Source organism: Hibiscus syriacus, unplaced genomic scaffold, assembly GCF_006381635.1.
Source record: "Hibiscus syriacus cultivar Baekdansim isolate YM2019G1 unplaced genomic scaffold, ASM638163v2 tig00110450_pilon, whole genome shotgun sequence".
In the NCBI taxonomy this organism is placed as follows: Eukaryota; Viridiplantae; Streptophyta; class Magnoliopsida; order Malvales; family Malvaceae; genus Hibiscus; species Hibiscus syriacus.
The window spans coordinates 7015155-7035721 of record NW_024062743.1 but is presented as its reverse complement, the minus strand read 5'-3'; the positions used below and the strand labels follow the sequence as shown (position 1 = coordinate 7035721).

General features: G+C 34.4%; 1 protein-coding gene across 1 annotated transcript; it reads right to left on the bottom strand.

Moving 5' to 3' along the window:
* Positions 1-348: 348 nt before the first annotated feature.
* Positions 349-16232, bottom strand: LOC120126189 (protein MALE DISCOVERER 2-like). Its single transcript, XM_039144454.1, has 14 exons — positions 16038-16232; positions 15770-15902; positions 15467-15538; positions 15205-15348; positions 14977-15120; positions 14511-14612; positions 14360-14410; positions 13856-14286; positions 13593-13783; positions 13339-13471; positions 13090-13247; positions 12897-12973; positions 703-988; positions 349-627 (listed from the first exon to the last, which is right to left on the bottom strand). The coding sequence occupies exons 1-14, from the start codon at positions 16069-16071 to the stop codon at positions 349-351; spliced, it is 2235 nt and encodes a 744-aa protein (XP_039000385.1). The 5' UTR covers positions 16072-16232.
* Positions 16233-20567: the final 4335 nt, after the last annotated feature.

The following is a 20567-nucleotide window of genomic DNA, read 5'->3' as shown; positions in this document are numbered from 1 at the left end:
GAAGATTTGAAAATATATAAATCAGAGAGAATATTTTTTAATTTAATTATAATTTTGGAAATATTTTTTTGTTTCAATATAATTTTAAAATTTTAATGTAATTAATATTATTTTAATCATTTATTAATAAAATAGTAATAATAAATGTCACATCATACATAAATATTAATAAAATAAATCATAATGATTAAAACAAGAGTAATTCAAAAGTTGAATGGTTAAATTGAAAACTTTTAAAGTTTAGTGACCAAAATATAAGAGAAAATATGGGAGGATCATATTGAGTTATTTTCTTGAGTTAGAGAGCCAGATTGAGAAAAAAAAAATAGGATGTTGGACTGCTTAACGTCAACACAAAATAATGGAGTCGTCGGTCAAAGTACCTAACATCTCAAGTTCTGCCCACCACAATGGCGAGAGTCTAGGCGTGGCTTGTTCTTGGCCAATATGAATCACTTGTCTCAATTTTGGAATTATGTCTTTCATGGTTGGTCTCTGCCTTGGATCTGCTATGATGCATTCTTTGATAACCTCACAGATTATCTCAAGTTCTTCGGTTTTGAACAATTCGAGCGTCGGATCGATCATCGAGCTCATCTGTGACTTCTCCATCAGGTATTGATCTGCCTGCGAAGTTTCATGATCTTGATATTAGGGATGAGATTACAGTATATGAAGTTATCAGATCATACCAGAACATACCCATTTCTCGATCGGTCCTTGTCCTTTGGAGTACGGAAGCTTTCCGGAAATGGTTTCAAGTAACAATACTCCGAAGCTATAGACATTCGTTTCTAAATCAACTAAAGGTGGCAATTCAGATGAATGTTGTGATTCAGCACCACCTAAGGTCACAGACTTCAGTGCAGGCGGCAAACAACCGATTTCCCCGAGCTTCGGAAGTTGAAAGAGGAATGAGAATGAGTCGTGTATATCAAATATCGATAAGAACATAATGAAAATAGGATTTAAACCGAAATCGATGTACCTGTCATAACCATAATTTCTTAAAACAATTAGATTTTATTTTTAAAAACGATTACGACTTTAATTTGGAAATTTTGGTGATTTTGAATGGATTTGAATAAGATTGAAAAGAGTCGCCATCGACCTTTGGGTTAGGTAGGTCAAATACCTAAAAACGTTTTTTAAAAATAATTTTAAGAAAAATTATCTTATAAGACAAAAATTTGGTCTACGTTACCAAAGATTCCTTTAAAACAGGTTCGGGAGTCGGTTACGTGTGGGGAAGGGTAAACACCCCCACAACGCCCAAAATTGGTACTGTGTAGCTTACACATCGTCGTAAATGGTGGAAATTACAAATTGAATATAAAACTAAAATATGATTTGTTTATTGAGATTTAATTAATTTACTTCGAATTATTTTATCAGAGAAAATTCTTTAATTTGAAAAGAAATCTCGAGATTAACAATCCTCCGTCGGGAAAATTAACTCGTCTATTTCTTATCTTTTAAAGAATATTCTCTCATCATTTATTTAAAAATGTGTATCGAATATAAAATAAAATTTTAATTTTTACATTCACATAAAATAAAGTGAGCATCACTTAAGGTACCACACATTTCAATAAATTAATTAGTAAAATATACTCGAATTGTTACAAGTCCCTATGTCGTTAAAATGCCGTATCGGATCGCACCACTTCGACCAAGTGGTACTTTCCACGCCCATTCTACGCATACGTGTTCTTGAAAATATAATCGAATATTTCTTACATAGATAAAAATATAATGAGAACAAATGTAATTGGAAATACAAATATTTACATTAAATGGAATTAAACACATTATTTACATAATACAAATAACCATGTAATATGTAAAATACATTCATATATAAATGACTAAAATAAAAATAAATAAACATTACAAACCAAAATAAAATACAAAAATAAGTAATTAAGGGACTAAAACAAATTAAAACATAAATTCGTAAGGGCAAACAATAAATTTACCTAAAGTATTTATACTAAAACATTGACCATAATGTAAACAAAGTAAATTAAAAATACTAATTAAAATAAAGAAAGGTAACATTCAATGACTGAAATGAAACATTTGTAAATATTAAAACCAGAATCGAACATAAACAAAAATAGTATGATATATAGCATGAAGGACTGAACAATAATTAAACCAAATACCCAACAGTGACTAATATGTAAAATACATAAATATCCTGTCCAAATTCGAACATTCACAAAAATACACAACACACGAAATTAGTGACTAAAATACAATTATTACAAACATAATGTCCAAAATTCAACATAACAAAAATAGCGTAATCATACAATTATAGGACTAAAATATAAGTTCTAAAAATGAATGCTCGAAATCGAAATAAAATAAATTTCATTTACTGACTATATAATACGGTTACAAAGAATCAGGGACCAAAAGTGACATTAGACCCTAAAAACCCAAAACACGCGGGTAAGTTTACAAAGCTAGGAGGACTAAAAGTGTAGTTATCCCATAACTCGAAAACACGGATGGGGTTGAGGGCAAAACGGTCGCGTTTCAGGTGGGAATTAAAAGCCCAAAACATGGGCTAAATTCTTCTCATCCTTCATTTGCTTCATTTGAAAAGAGAGAAGAGAGATAGAGAGTTTCAGAGTTCTCTGAAACTCTCTCAACCGAGAAAAGGGCCACGGCAGCCGCAGGCTCCCACGGCGGGGCCGACGGTGGCACACGGCAGTGCACGGCTGCCGGAGGAAGCCAAAAGACTCAAAAATTCCTCCGCTCTCACCCTCTACTCGAAAACCAACCCTAATCGGCCTAGAATAAACCCTAACCCCCTAAATCTAGATGGTTACCTTTGAAAGAAGCGAAAAGGCCGCCGGCTTCTGGGCTTTCCGACGATCTCCAAACCCAGGTATGAATATTTCTTTCTCTATTTTGTGGTTCTCAGTTTTTTTCTCTCAAGGTTGTTTGCTTTTTCTTTCGTTTCCCTCTGTTTTTTTTTTTTGTATTTTCCTTCTTTTTTTTTCTCTGAACCCGAATCCTCTCTTGTTCTTCTCTCTGTTTTTTTTTTTTACCAACCGAATGACCCCCCCTCAAAATTGGTACCTTTACTTGATTTATGGTCCATTTTGCTGCGTTTGGTGAGATGATGATGATGCTAGCGTAGGGGTAAGGGTCCCTGATCTTGGTAGGGACAAATTTCCCGATTTATCGGGATTTAGGTATTTTTTAATGGGTTTTGGATTTGATTTAATTTGTGACTGATTTGGGTGATATTTTGCATTGTGGATGATACTGGCGACGTGGGAACGGCGGCTGGACCATCGGAGTGGGCCGGAACAGTGACGGCGGCGCGGCTGTCCATTTGCTGTTGCTGGCGGCGGCTGGATGATTTAGGGTTTTGAAACCCTAATTACTTGGGCCAAATCCAGGCCTGGTTTGAGTATTGGGTCTGAACCGGGTCTTGTTGGGCCTTGTTGTATTGGGCTTTGGCCTGCAAAATATGTAAAATGTAATATTAATAATATAATAAATAATAATAATAATAATAATAATAATAATAAAATAACGATAAAAAACCCGGACAAAAACGGGTGTCTACAGCTGCCCCTCTTTGCACATTCTTGTGTTAACAAGAATAGGGCAAAGATGATAAGACAACACGTTTTTGTCTGGTTCTCTTCCATTTATACATAGAAATTGGATAATATTGGTTGTTGGGGACGACACTGCTCATACATGATGAAGAGTTCGGGTCGTCTAAGGGTGACATGGTTCCTACGTGATGAGGAAATCTGGTCGAGGGTTGACACTGCTCATACGTGATGAAGAGTTCTAGCCATCTAAAGGTGATAACACGGTTCCTACGTGATGAGGACTGCTGGTTATCTATGGTTGACACGGCTCCTACGTGATGAGGAGATCTGGTCTGGGGAATGACACGGCTCATACGTGATGAAGAGTTCTGGCCATCTAAAGGTGATAACGCGGTTCCTACGTGATGAGGACGGCTGGTTATCTACGGCTCCTACGTGATGAGGAGATCTGGTCTGGGGATGACACGGTTCCTACATGATGAGGACGGCTGGCCATCTTTAGGAGTTATGGTTTCAAGAGAAACCAATTCAAAGATTTGTTTCAAAAGAAACAGACTCAAAGATTTGTTTCAAGAAAAACAAGCTCAAAGATAATGTGTTTCAAAAGCAACTGTCTCAAAAGAGACAAAATTTCAAATGAAACAACTCAAAAGATGACGTTTAAAGGGAATTGTCTCAAGCGAGACAAAATTTGTTTTTAAGGGAAACGTTCTCAAATATCTGTGTTTCATGGGAAGCTGTCTCAAATGAGACAAAATTCATTTCAAGGGAAACGATCTCAAAGATGTTTGTTTTGTTTCAAAGGAAACAAATTCAATGATGGTAAATTTTGTTTTCCAAAGAAACAAACTCAAAGATTTTTGTTTCAAAAGAAACAATCTCAAAGATTTTTTTCGCAAAATTGTCTCAAGAGAGACAAAACTTTGTTTCAGACTCAAAGATTTTTCACGAAATTGTCTCAAGAGAGACAAAACTTTGTTTCAAAATAAATAGACTCAAAGATTTTTTTCAAAATAAACAACTCAAAGATTTTTATTCAAAAGGAACAAACTCCAAGATTTTTATTCAAAAGGAACAAACTCCAAGATTTTTATTCAAAAGGAACAAACTCAAAGATTTTTATTCGAAAGGAACAAACTCAAAGATTTTTTCCTCAAAAGAAATTGTCTTTAAGAGATAAAAAATCGTTTTAAAAGATTCAAATATTGTCGATTTTGTTTATATGGAAATAATCTCAAAGGTGTTTTCAAAAGTGTTTATTTTGTTTCAAATGAAACAATTTCAGGATTTGTTTAAAGGGGAAACTGTCTCGTGCGAGACCAATCAGCTTTGAAAATCTCAAGTGATATTAATTTTGCTTTAAGTACAACAACCTTGAAATTTGTATTATGAGAGAAAATGATGTCTCAAGCGAGACGAAATTTGCTTTAAGATATAGTCTCAAATGAGACAAAGTTTGTTTTTGAGGAAACGATCTCAAGTGAGATCAACTTTGTTTAATGTGAAACAAATTCGAAATTTGGATCTCAAAGGGAAAAGGTCTCAAGCGAGACGAAATTTGTTTTAAAAGAAACAACAATCTAAGGTGAGATTAATTTTGTTTTAAGTGAATCAAATTCAAAATTTGTATCTCAAAGGAAAAAATGTCTCAAGCGAGACGAAGTTTGTTTTAAGAGAATTTGTCTTAAACGAGACAGAATTTGTTTTGAGAAAGCTGTCTCAAGCGAGACAAAATTTGCTTCGAAAGAAATTGTCTCAAGCGAGACAAAAATTTGTTTTAAAATTCTCAAAATTTGTGGAAAAAATATCTCAAGTGAGACAAAAATTTTGTTTCAAGAAAAACACCCTCAAAGGCGATAAAAAGTCTGTTTGTTCATGCACGTTGAGGAAATGTCTTGATTGTTGACTTCAGGAAGCCCAAATCATTGTTTCTGCAAGTTAGACATCTGGTCATTTCCGAGCTTTGATTTCCTGAGAGATCAAAATGATGCATTTTTGACTGACTATATTGGATGTTATGATGGATGTCAAGATGAAATTTATTTAATAATAATTTTTTTTTTTTTCTGTCCAATTTGTCCCCACGTGAGGAGAAAAATGTCTTTAATATATATGATAAATGTTTGATGCAAATTTTATGTATGTATGTATGTGTATATATGTATGTATGTATGTATGTTTTCTCGATCTGGAAGGAGAATGGTTGCGAGAGTATTCTTCACTCTATCATTGATTCAGCTTGTTTGCATTTCCACTAGGGTGTACTCTTGCAAACTTAGACCTGAGATAATTTGTTTTCTTTGCCTCATCAAATTTTGCCCCAAAATAGCTTCTCTTGCCCAACTTCGACTCTGAGCTTCGGAGATATATTTGTTGAATTCTAAGATATTTCCGTCGGAGCGATTATCTTGTTTGAAAATGTTTTTCTTCTTCTTGAATTTTCAAAATTTTGAAAAATATTGCCTCCTTCTAAGTTTCACAATTGAAGCCAATCATAAAACATGAATTCATTGGATATCAAAAGAATCAAATGCTCTTTTAATCCTTGATAGTTACAAATCTTTGGCAAATACCAAGATCGACAGGTGGGTTTAGAGGTTGGCTACCTAAATTCTAAGGTGTGTTTCATCCATTGGTCCTCGTGAAGGTAATGACATACCCCTCTTTCTTGATTTGGCACTTTAATCAGAGGCGAACAAAATGACACAACTAGCATAGTCACTTGCTAAACTCTTTAGAACACTTTTGTTTCAGTTCTCTGAAATCTTCAATTTGTTCAAGCCTCGTAGACTTACCTAGTCAAGGTAGTGCAGAAATATCGGTCTAAAAACGAGAATTCTAAGTGCTCGTGTGAAGTCGACTATAACAGGCGTTCCTCAACTCCCTTAGTCCATATTCATCGAAACTCCTTATTTATTAAATTTGATTTAATTTGCCATTGTTTGGCTAGCTGAATTCAGCTTTATTGTACATATATTTTATAATTGCCTTTATCAGGCTAGCTGAAGGATTCATGTCGTCACAAAGTCTTCGACTTGACAACCACAGTGGAGCATACACCGGATTGCCAAATACCCGATCAATGTCATGGTTTGAATGTACTCTATTCATAAAGCCAGGGCTTTCGAGTTTCCTCTATTACCAATTGCTTTAGCGGAATAGCTCAGCTTTATTGTATACATATATGTTTTTGTTTGTTTGTTTACGTATTCCATTTCTTAAGCTCGCTGAGGAGAACCTGTTATAGTCTCGGTGTTTGTTGAAGGTCAGAAAATCTCATCGTTAGAGTTCAATTCCCAAGCAACTGACCTAAACTAGATTCATCTACTTGACCATTCCATCTGAGAAGATTATGATCATCATTGAACGTCATAAACAGAAATAATAACTAATTAGTTTTGCAATCTCATGTGCTAGTTGCCCCATTTTATCCGCTCCTAACACATACCTGAATGCCAAACCCTTTGATTGACTCTCTATGTGAACAGAAAACTAGCTCGGTCTCTGCAAGAAAATGGTATGTATTCTGGTGTACCTCTGGATTAGGATCAAGGGGTCACTGTTTTGCAGGGTTCAATCTTGTCATTTGTCAAAGATTTACAACCTCAATTATTAAAATGCTTTTAATTAAAATGATATTCAAAGAATTCAAGATTAAAATTTGCTCATTGTCATTTTTTTTAAAGGAAGTATTTTATTTACAATGTTCGAACGTCAAGTGACTTACAAAAATTTAAACATAAGAAGAACGAAAGAAAAACAAATTCAAACAAGATGTCATGCATGAGAATGCAACAAAATCTCCTGATGGATGCCCTGACCGACTTCCGATCAGAATGCCCCATTACACATTGAACGTTAATGTCCCTGAATCGATCAGATCTTGGACCTTGCACTTTAATGCCCTACAATTCTCAGTGGTATGCCCTGAGATCCCAATGTGATAGCTGCATATGGCATTAATATCATGGCCTTCAGGATATGGGTCAGTTCTTGGTTTGGATTGAACTGGAATCACCAGGTTGTTCTCAATTAGAGCTGGGAGCAATTCCTCATATGTCATCGGAATTGGATTGATGCATGTCTTTTTACGAAAAACATTATGAGACACGGTCCCCAGATTGGTTAAATCCACTAGACTGACCTCAGCTCTTTCCTCAATGTCAGTATGGCTAGTACCACATATCTGGCCATTATTAATAGCTCTTTCAATCATTTCTCCACACATGACAATGTCAGAGAAACTCTTAGTGGCAACCCCTATCATGTAGTCGATATAAGGAGACTGTAATGTATCTATGAATATAGTGATGAACTCTCTTTCAGTCATTGGTGGATGCACTTGAGATGCAATATCCCTCCATCGTTGTGCGTACTGTCGAAAACTCTCATAATTCTTCATCCCCATATTCTGAAGCATTGTTCGATCGGGGGCCACATCAATCATGTGCTTGTATTGGCCCAGAAAAGCACTAACCAAATCCCTCCAGGAGCGGACTTGAGAACGACTCAGTTGGTGGTACCACCTTGAAGCAGGTCCAATCAAACTGTCCTGAAAACAGTGGATCAACATTTGATCATTGTTAGCGTATCCAGTCATTCTTCGAATAAACATCGTGAGGTGGGCATTGGGGCAACTGGTTCCCCTGTACTTTTCAAACTCGGGCATCTTGAATTTGGGCGGGAGCACCAAGTCGGGAACTAGTACTAGTTCTGTTGCATCCATCCCGTTGTGAGAGGTTTGTCCTCTCATTCCCTGAAATGTCTCTCTGCACCACTGTTTCAGATTCTCTGGGATCTCGTTCTTGGCTCTTCTCGTCGCTTGGTGACTAGAAATCCTGTTGGGCGAGATAATTGGTTGCGAACTAGCCTGTGCTTTCACACATTTAACTGTTTCACGGGTTAATGAAATCTTTTCTTTGCCTTTTTCTTGGTTGAGCTCAGCCATCTTTGCTACCATTTGGTCAACTAGGTCCTTTTGGTTTTGTAAGATACGATCCACGGTGGTCTTTTGCATCTGCTCCATTTTAACCTCCCACTCAACTTGCATCTTTTGTAAACTCTCGTTCAGCTCTTTCTTTAATTCCTCAAACTTTGCATCCATTCTCAGTACTGTGTGAATGCAATTGCACAGTTAGAAGTGCTTCCTCAAAGTTTCCAGCAAGGTATGATTAATGCATGTAAACATGCTTAAATGAATGTTATGCAAAATGCAACGATGCAAATGCAAATGCAGAAATGTGGATCCCAACAATGAATATTTTAGAACAATTTTCACCAGAAATAAAAGTTTTCACATTACAAGACAGTCCACTTTACAGACTTGACTTCTCTTAGATGTTGAATCTGAAATGGGTCGCTGCTTAATCTTGGATCTTCATCCTTGAAAATGATGCCCCTCCAGCGTTTTGTAAACAGACTCTTTTAATGCCCCGGCGATGCTGAAGTCAGTGCATTACTCTTCGATGAATAACGTCGGAACGATCGTAAATAATACTCTACTGCTGGATTAATCCCCAGACTTCAGTCTTAAATGTTGCACGATCTTCGAGCTCACTGCTTTGTCTCGGATCTTTGTATTTGGAACTGATGCCCCTAAAGCATTCTGTAACCTAACTCTATTAATACCCCAGTGGTGCGGAAGTCAGTGTGTCGCTCCTTGATAAATAGCGATGAAATGATCGTAGATAAAAATCGACTGCTGGATCACTCATCGGATCAGCGGCTCATCATTTTAGTCTCGAACGTTGCACGATCGTCTTGAGCAAGTCTCCTTCTTGTACTATGTGCATTTCTTTTTAGCCTTCGGTGCATGTCTGTGTACGCGACTGCTTGGTTGAAAACTTTTATCTCTTCTTGTGAAAATTTTCTCTCGAATATCCCCTTGCTGATCAACATTTTCGCATTATGTTATGATGATGCAATGTAAAGAAGAATGAAAAAAACAAAAACAACAGAAAATAAATAAGTTAGTGCACACAAAGAAAATAGAAGAAATTAGTTAGTACAGGTAAGACAATCGATATAGATAAAAGTGTTATTAAAAGATGAATATAACACCTACCCATCATGATATCTACCCGAGCATGCTTTAAATAGATAATAGTCCTACCCGTACATGTTATCTACCCAAAATGAATAATTTCAAAAAATGGTCCTAACCCCATGGTATCTAGTTCGCATGCTTTTATTCAAAAAGAAAACAAATTTTACGAAATTAAAACAAAAGATAAGGGTTTAGAAATATTCCTCCTTTGTGTACACCTAGTTTGGGTACCTACTGACGGACAAAGGTTCGGTATGACTATACCTAGGGTGATAGTTCGACGGTTCACTATATGCTTGGTTTCGGCTCTAACGGAAAAGAGAACTCGAATTGTCCTTGATGTCGGTGCCCCCTTGGGCTGCCAAACCCTCGATCCTCACCCATTACAGGTTTCAAACGGGACGAGTTCAATTCGAGGGGATTCATTGTCTTATACCCGTACGAGGAATAAATCCCTACGAAGGTATAAGGTATGTATCCCATGGGTTATTTGCTAAAACTCATACGAAGAATAAATTCTTACGAGAGTAAAGCATTCACCCCGACTAATTTGGATCGAAGCTCGTGTCTAGAGCTTATGTTATGCCAATGCGAGTGATGTGTGTGAGGAGGAACGTACCTACCTTTGACTCAAAACAGAAAAGAAAAACACGACAAAAAACTTGGACCGATCTTAAATAAAAAAAATCAAATGTTAGTATGACAAATAAAAAATGAAGCAATTAAAAATTTCAATAAACGGATCATAGATTAACTAAAGACTCGAACTCATAATTTCGACCACAACGACAATATGTAAGCGACCTACAGCTTGACTCTCTAAAAAAGTCCCCAGCAGAGTCGCCAAGCTGTCATAACCATAATTTCTTAAAACAATTAGATTTTATTTTTAAAAACGATTACGACTTTAATTTGGAAATTTTGGTGATTTTGAATGGATTTGAATAAGATTGAAAAGAGTCGCCATCGACCTTTGGGTTAGGTAGGTCAAATACCTAAAAACGTTTTTTAAAAATAATTTTAAGAAAAATTATCTTATAAGACAAAAATTTGGTCTACGTTACCAAAGATTCCTTTAAAACAGGTTCGGGAGTCGGTTACGTGTGGGGAAGGGTAAACACCCCCACAACGCCCAAAATTGGTACTGTGTAGCTTACACATCGTCGTAAATGGTGGAAATTACAAATTGAATATAAAACTAAAATATGATTTGTTTATTGAGATTTAATTAATTTACTTCGAATTATTTTATCAGAGAAAATTCTTTAATTTGAAAAGAAATCTCGAGATTAACAATCCTCCGTCGGGAAAATTAACTCGTCTATTTCTTATCTTTTAAAGAATATTCTCTCATCATTTATTTAAAAATGTGTATCGAATATAAAATAAAATTTTAATTTTTACATTCACATAAAATAAAGTGAGCATCACTTAAGGTACCACACATTTCAATAAATTAATTAGTAAAATATACTCGAATTGTTACAAGTCCCTATGTCGTTAAAATGCCGTATCGGATCGCACCACTTCGACCAAGTGGTACTTTCCACGCCCATTCTACGCATACGTGTTCTTGAAAATATAATCGAATATTTCTTACATAGATAAAAATATAATGAGAACAAATGTAATTGGAAATACAAATATTTACATTAAATGGAATTAAACACATTATTTACATAATACAAATAACCATGTAATATGTAAAATACATTCATATATAAATGACTAAAATAAAAATAAATAAACATTACAAACCAAAATAAAATACAAAAATAAGTAATTAAGGGACTAAAACAAATTAAAACATAAATTCGTAAGGGCAAACAATAAATTTACCTAAAGTATTTATACTAAAACATTGACCATAATGTAAACAAAGTAAATTAAAAATACTAATTAAAATAAAGAAAGGTAACATTCAATGACTGAAATGAAACATTTGTAAATATTAAAACCAGAATCGAACATAAACAAAAATAGTATGATATATAGCATGAAGGACTGAACAATAATTAAACCAAATACCCAACAGTGACTAATATGTAAAATACATAAATATCCTGTCCAAATTCGAACATTCACAAAAATACACAACACACGAAATTAGTGACTAAAATACAATTATTACAAACATAATGTCCAAAATTCAACATAACAAAAATAGCGTAATCATACAATTATAGGACTAAAATATAAGTTCTAAAAATGAATGCTCGAAATCGAAATAAAATAAATTTCATTTACTGACTATATAATACGGTTACAAAGAATCAGGGACCAAAAGTGACATTAGACCCTAAAAACCCAAAACACGCGGGTAAGTTTACAAAGCTAGGAGGACTAAAAGTGTAGTTATCCCATAACTCGAAAACACGGATGGGGTTGAGGGCAAAACGGTCGCGTTTCAGGTGGGAATTAAAAGCCCAAAACATGGGCTAAATTCTTCTCATCCTTCATTTGCTTCATTTGAAAAGAGAGAAGAGAGATAGAGAGTTTCAGAGTTCTCTGAAACTCTCTCAACCGAGAAAAGGGCCACGGCAGCCGCAGGCTCCCACGGCGGGGCCGACGGTGGCACACGGCAGCGCACGGCTGCCGGAGGAAGCCAAAAGACTCAAAAATTCCTCCGCTCTCACCCTCTACTCGAAAACCAACCCTAATCGGCCTAGAATAAACCCTAACCCCCTAAATCTAGATGGTTACCTTTGAAAGAAGCGAAAAGGCCGCCGGCTTCTGGGCTTTCCGACGATCTCCAAACCCAGGTATGAATATTTCTTTCTCTATTTTGTGGTTCTCAGTTTTTTTCTCTCAAGGTTGTTTGCTTTTTCTTTCGTTTCCCTCTGTTTTTTTTTTTGTATTTTCCTTCTTTTTTTTCTCTGAACCCGAATCCTCTCTTGTTCTTCTCTCTGTTTTTTTTTTTACCAACCGAATGACCCCCCCTCAAAATTGGTACCTTTACTTGATTTATGGTCCATTTTGCTGCGTTTGGTGAGATGATGATGATGCTAGCGTAGGGGTAAGGGTCCCTGATCTTGGTAGGGACAAATTTCCCGATTTATCGGGATTTAGGTATTTTTAATGGGTTTTGGATTTGATTTAATTTGTGACTGATTTGGGTGATATTTTGCATTGTGGATGATACTGGCGACGTGGGAACGGCGGCTGGACCATCGGAGTGGGCCGGAACAGTGACGGCGGCGCGGCTGTCCATTTGCTGTTGCTGGCGGCGGCTGGATGATTTAGGGTTTTGAAACCCTAATTACTTGGGCCAAATCCAGGCCTGGTTTGAGTATTGGGTCTGAACCGGGTCTTGTTGGGCCTTGTTGTATTGGGCTTTGGCCTGCAAAATATGTAAAATGTAATATTAATAATATAATAAATAATAATAATAATAATAATAATAATAATAATAAAATAACGATAAAAAACCCGGACAAAAACGGGTGTCTACAGTACCTTCGCAGCATAATCGTCTGCTAGGTAGATAGAAGATGAACTTAAGCTTGGATGAGCTAAGGGAGGATTTAGATCATGGTGCATATATTGAAGACAATATGCTACCCCCATGATGATCCTCATCCTTGCATTCCAATCAAGATGTTCCATTTCTTTAACTGTAAACAATGAACTCATGCTTTAAGCTCTGGAAGAAAAAATATCAAATAAAATAATTCGTTGCAAAATATATGTAATCGGCAATATTACCATGCAGATGCTCGAAAAGGGTTCCATTTGGAGCATATTCAAACACCATCATCCTGTTGAAGGGTTCATCCTCCTCACAGTAGCCAATAAGGTTGACATAGTTCTTATGGTTGATTCGCGACAATTTATCGATCTACGGAAAGTTCCAACATGAAAAAAGTTAACAATCAGGAGATGCTAAAGTATTAAAAATGGTTCCGGTTATGGCTGCAAAGTAGTCATGTTTAGGTTTTGTGACTGTAAAAACAACAAACCTTTCTCCTATAGGCTTTCTCTGAGCTTTTGGACCAATCTTTTAAAGAAGAAATGCTAGTAGCTGCAACAGCGATCTCAACCCCGCTGGAAAGTGTCCCTTTGTAAACTTTGCAACCTCCAATTGTGTCAATTATATTGCTAAAATCCTCACAGGCTGTTTCGAGTTCCGCTCGGTTTACCTTAGGCACTCCTGCATATTCGATAACAGAAAATTAAAATGTAAACTAAATGTGCAACATGAACAAAATATATTTGAAGTAACCTGTAACAAAAGCTTTCTGAAGCTGTCCGCTTAGTCCGGTTTTCCAGGGACTGATCGTTTTTGCAGCTCGTTTACGATACATGACCAGAAACCCAAGAAAGATGGCCACACAGGGAATGACAATGAGATATTTCCATGAACTACTGGAACCAGACCCTGAAGCATGTTCGGCATCTTCCTCTACATCCGTTGTATCCATCTCCGGAGGAGGGAATTCAATTGGTGAGGGTCGATGTTTATTTTTTGCCTTTGGAACCACGGGGAAACTCCCACTACTTCGGTTAGTTGGCAGAGAAATGATCCGATTGTTGGACGACATGCTAGCAGCAGGCCGAGCTGGGAGGTTCTTCGACTGCTCAAGCAGCCTACGACGTGCAGAAGGAACAACATCCCGTATGTTATGGGCCATTTGTTGATCAGACCAACATACTCAAGAAAAGAACCGTCAATTTTTCCTAGAAGCCATACTCGATTTTCCAATTCGGTAAATAGTTATACTCACAAGGCACATCTTGGCAGCAATCGTCTTGATGTTCGGCCAGCGAGTCCTTTTGCCTTGTAAGAAGGTAAATCATGTGAACGAAGAGAAGTTGAGAACATAAATAACATAAACAACAGTACGGAGAAGAAATTAAAAAGATACATAAGTTCATACTGTGCTAATGGCAGAGCAATGAGGTAATGAATGAGAGCTCCTCTAATCGGCATGAGCAACGAGCCCACTCTGCTCAGTTGTTTCAAACTGCTTTGCCATATGCTGTCAACTTAGGCAATCAAGCAATCAGGAACTCCAACATGCTACATATCAGTGCAAAATATGGACAACATTTTGCAGAATCGAGTTCAATATCCTAGCAAAATGTTCTAATTAAAATTGCTTCATAGGAATATCAACTCCAACAGTAGAATGAGGTTTAGAATGTGTGATTCCACGAAGCCCGGAACCGACATGAGCACTAGAACTAACAGATTAGTTGCCAATACAAACCGAAGATGTAGGTATATTAGATGAAATTTTAGGATGATGAAACTCGACAATGGATCTGCTTTGAGAAACATATAATCTTCTCTTAACAACAAAGATCAATATTGAATTCTACAGCAATGAATATGGCTCTTACCATAGTCCAAACTTCCTATTTACACAGCCGATTTCGGTAGCAGACATCGATGTAAGGTTTTCATCAAACTGCAGTTCGGAGAGCAAGTTAAGCCTCCCGAGACCTGAAGGAATGCTACCTTCCAACTTGTTGTCACAATGTAGCCTAAGGTGTAAGGTAGTTTAGTTAAAGCTAACAACGAGAACAAAGTATAACATATTCCATAAAAAATACGAAAACGACACTTACAAGCGTTTTAGAGACAACATTTTGCCTATTTCAGCTGGAATTGTTCCTCCCAAGTCATTTTCCCTCAAATCCAATAGCTCGAGCTTCATAAGCTCTCCGAACTCCTTTGGAATGGCACCGGAGAAACGGTTTTTGTAGAGAACACTGTGGAATATGCGTTGGATAAGAGGGTACAACAAGATCACAAGAGACCCCAAGCTGAAGTAGACAGACAACTTGAGATAAAACATGAAAAATCCACGGCAAAGATTGTGAATCTTACAGTGATCTTAAGTGGCTTAATTTCCCCAGCTCAGGTGCCAAGGTTCCTTCCAAAGAAAGAGCAGTCAGATCCCTAAAAAAAAATAAAAAATGACCTTAGAAGATTCATGCATTCACAGTTTACACCTCACACAGCTTCTAAACTAAAAACTCTTTATTCATGCACCATGCTCTCCTCTATTAGACCATTCACATACTAAATTCTAATTAGCTATCGAACGAGGAACATATCGACGATTCTTCTTTAAGAGATGTACGTATATGAATATGGATATGCATATGTATATGTATAAGATGGACTTACAGCATTTGTACTTTACCGTCGACACAATGAATCCCCCACCAGAAGCATGGGGTGGTGTCATTGGAATTCCAGTTTGAAAACGCACCATAAGGATCAGAATCGATTCTGGCTCGAAATTCCAACAAAGCCAAACCTTCATCTCCAAATCCAATTAAAATCAAAGTAAAACAAGATGGAGAAAGAAGAAGAAAAGAAACTATATTGAACAGAAAAGGTAAACAAAACCAAAAAGAACAAAGAATCAAACAGAAATACCCGAAGGAATTACCATCAGAATCAACGGCCAAAGACCCTCCAGTCATGAAACTTTGAATCAAGAACAAAAAAGCTTAACAAACCGAGTCCAATTCGTTTCCATCTAATCCCCATTTCCTTATAAGCCAAACGCTGCAATGGCCGAGGTAGCAAACACATCTGCCAACAGCCACAATGCTATACAAAAAATCGCCAGGTTTTTTCCCCTTAACACTATACACCAAACTCTTCTAAAAACGCACTACAAAAAAATGACACACCACACTAACACAAACTCCAAACAAAAGAATCTCTACGTTCCTTTTGGATGACAAGAAAACTTGACACAGACGCAATCTTTTTATCTTTCTTTTTATTAACGCTATTACAATAATACATTACAAACAGATACAGATTCTCCGCCTTAACATATTCATGTTAATTTATCAACTTTAGAAAGCTTAACTTCTCTCCTTACAATCTCCAGAGAAGCTGAAAAGCCAAAAAGCAAAAGAACATGAGAATGACTTTGATAGCAAGCAATCCAATAAAAGGAATAAAGGTCAACAAAATGATATAGGGAACACACTCTAAAGCTAGCTCTTACAGGTGAAGGACCTTTCCCTCCTAATGCATAAAAACTTGAAATTACTATCATAAAAATCCACCATTCTCACGGAAGGTGAACTTATAAAATCCCAGGAGGCGAAAATAGATTATCAATAGAAAATACAAAGAAAATATCTAAGATATATGATAATTTGAAACTTTAGGGGTGACCCCCGGCCAGCTCCCCTCAGTCCATCCCGACGGTTCTCATAATTCATTGGTCTGCAGTAGCTTCTAAATTTGAAACAAGCATTACAATGGTGATGCCACCTTGTAGTATTGCAATATAGTATAATAATCATCCACGATGGACATAGTACACATTAGATTAATCTAATCAGAATAAACACTGCAATACCGATGGTAATGCATAAATGCAACGTAGATATACATTTGAATACCAACAGTTAGAAGAACCAAAACAAAAGCTATCATATCCGGAGATATAAATTATGGTTGGAGTCACGTTTCGGTTGTGTTTATCTTAATTGCAGTTGAAGCTGGTGTAATTGGGATCATTGCAGATATCACGGTTGTGAAATAACGGTTTCGGAACTGTTATATAACAGCCGCCATTCCGGTAACGGACCGTTACTTAAATCTGATCATTTCCCATTCGAAAACAACACAAAACAATGAAGGATGAGTTGAATTTACCATAAAAGGTGCAGAAAGATAAAAATTTCGTCCCTGGTTTGAAGCCGTTGTTGCAATTGTTGGGATTCCGTCAGAAAATGAAAAGAACAATAAAATTGCGTTGTTGATAGATGCGGGAATGGATTGTAATGGAGAAGAAAGAGGTTTTTTGATAGAAGACGAACTCGAAAAAGGCAGCAAAGAAAAAAATATGGAAAAATATTTGGAATTTAAACAACATAAACTAAAATTAAAAAAAATATATCCCAGAATTTTTTTTTCTATTACTGCCCTTTTTTACACGATGATCTCAGAGCAGTAATTCCTTCTCTTCGACCACCATTGCTCTGTTTCTCATCAATGGAGGTTCGAATTTTTTAATTTTTATTTTTCTTGCGAAATTTTCCAGAGATTTTCTTTCTTTCTTTTTTTAATTTTTTATTAGCTGGAGCTTGAGGGCCCCACCAGCTACCCACAAGCTGTGTTCTGTTTTACTTTTTCCCCCTAATTTTTTCACTTCTCTTTTTTAGGATTACAATTAAAATTTGCTATTTTTGAGGCGTATAATTAATTAATTGATTCATAATTAGTGTTGGCGGGAAGGATCATTGAGAAGACTAACTGTCAACTGTGGCCCCCACAAAACAAATTGTAGGAAAAAAACTGAATAACGGTACTGTTTCTTTTTCGGGACACGTTTTTCTCTATTTTATTTAAAATAAATTATATCATTTAACACTTTTAATTTTATAAGGAAATGTTAACGTGACAATTAATAAATTAGCATAATTATTTATTTATTTTTTAATATTTATATATTCTATCAATTTAATCTATTAGTTAAATCTGTGTAATTATATATTTATTTTTAATATTTATATATTTTATCAATTTAATCCACTAGCTAAATCTTCCAACCTGATGAAAAGAAAATCAAACAATAAATAAGGGGCAAATTGACATAATGAATGGGAGGAGCCGAACCTAGGTCACTGGGATGGGTGCGCACGCCCCCAAACCATTTCGCCAAGCTCATGTTTGTGAGTAGGTTTACACAATATTTTATATGTTCATTAATTCCAGAAAGAAGAATTCCCTATGGTGAGAATTGAACTTCGGGTGTGTTTGATAGCTAGAAAATGTTTTCTTCATTTACCTGTGTCTGATAGTTGGAAAACATTTTCCAAAAATGTTTTCGGTGTTTGATAGCTATAATTTGTTTTAGAAAAATATTTTCTAGTGTTTGATAGTGGTAATTGATTTTTTTAATGTAGTTCATTTTCTTAGTTCCTTTTTTTTTCTGCAAAATATTTTACCATCTGATTTTTCATAAAATATTTTCCTGACTTTTCACTTCATAGTAGAAGCACTCAAAAAATATATTTTTTATTTAATATTAATTTAATATTTTAGTATCATTTTAATAAAATATTTAATACTATTATAATAATATATAATGTTTAATAATTTAGTATTATATTAATAAAATACTAATAACTAAATTAAGAATGTTCAAAAGGTTAATTCGTTTACATATTGAATTGAGTTACCAACCAAATTAACTGAACCTTTTTTCTTTAATAGTTAATCAAATCGATTTTTTAAAATATTAACCGAATCAAAATTTATTCATTTTGTGTAAAATCATTTTCTATAAAATTAATTATAGTGTATCAAACAATGAAGTGAAAATGATTTACAAAAAATCATCAAAACACCATAAAATATTTTTCAAAAACTATTTTTTAGAAAATATAATTTATTTTACATAAAACAGTTTTAGGTAATTAATTTTATGTAAAACGGTTTTCATGTAATTCATTTTACGTAAAATAATTTTCAGGTAATCCATTTTACGTAAATTATTTTTTAAAAAATCAATTACAATCTATCAAACAAACTTAGACACTTGATGAGAACTAAACTACTAAAATAAGACTTACATTTAAGTAATAGATAGGTAGATTTTTTATATATATCAAACACTTGTTTGTGCAATATTAAAAGAAAAATTAAATTTAAGATTTATATATTTTTAAAATAAATTTAATTATAAATTTTGTATATTTAAAAAGAAAAGTTATATATAATTTTAAATTGAATCTTTTTCTAATTTAATTATGACTTTTCTTTTAAAATATATTAAATTAAAAATCATTAATTAAATTAAATAGTTTGCTTAAATTTAAATTTATATATATTAAACATAATATATATTTTATTTTAAAAATTATATATAAAATTTAAAATATTTTTATATATAAATTTAAATTTAATATATACAAATTTAAATTTAATCAAACTATTTTGAAATTATATATAAATTTATATATATTAAATTTAATATATATATATATATATTTAAATTTAATCAAACTATTTAATTTAATTAATGATTTTTAATTTAATATATTTTAAAAGAAAAATCATTAATTAAATTAAAAAAGATTCAATTTAAAATTATATATAATTTTTCTTTTAAAATACATAAAATTTATTTTAAAACTATATAAATCTTAAATTTAATTTTCCTTTTAATATTGTAGAAACAAGTGTTTGATATATAAAAAAAAATCTACCTATCTATTACTTAAATGTAAGGCTTATTTTTGTGGTTTATTTCTGATTAAGTCCTGTGTTCATTTCTCATGAGATGCGCAGTGGCTTGGTGTGTGCATAACTTTCTTAGCAACCCAGGTTCGATTCCATTATTTCCTTTGTTGTTTTGCTCATTATTTGCTGTTTGATTTTTCTAATCAAATGATGCAACCATTAATGACATGTGTCACTATTTAATTGGTAGATTAAATTTATTAAATTAAATCATATTTATAATCAAATTGATAGAATATATAAATATTAAAGATCAAATGTCTAATTATACTAATTTTATTAACTGTCATGTCAATATATTCATCGTTTACTCTTAAAAAATGAAATAATCCCTTTAACTTCTAAAAAAATCAATTTAACGCTCGAATTTGAAAAAAATAATTTAGTGTATCTGTCACGTCACCAGCCACATCACCAACCAATGTGGACGATCACGTTAGCACCATGATTCGTCATATTAGCATCGTGAAGTGTTACATCAGCATCATAACTGTTAACGACAAAACTCGTTGATCAAAAGACTATATTAGATCATTTTTCTGAATTCAATGACTACATTAAATGAAAAAAAAAATAAGAGTCACGTTGATTTTTTTGAAAAGTACAGCCACTTTCTTTTTTGGATACGGATATGGATCTTCCACCGTTATGTTTCCATGGACACAAATCACTAACCAGGTACGGATCTTCCACTGTTAGGTTTCCT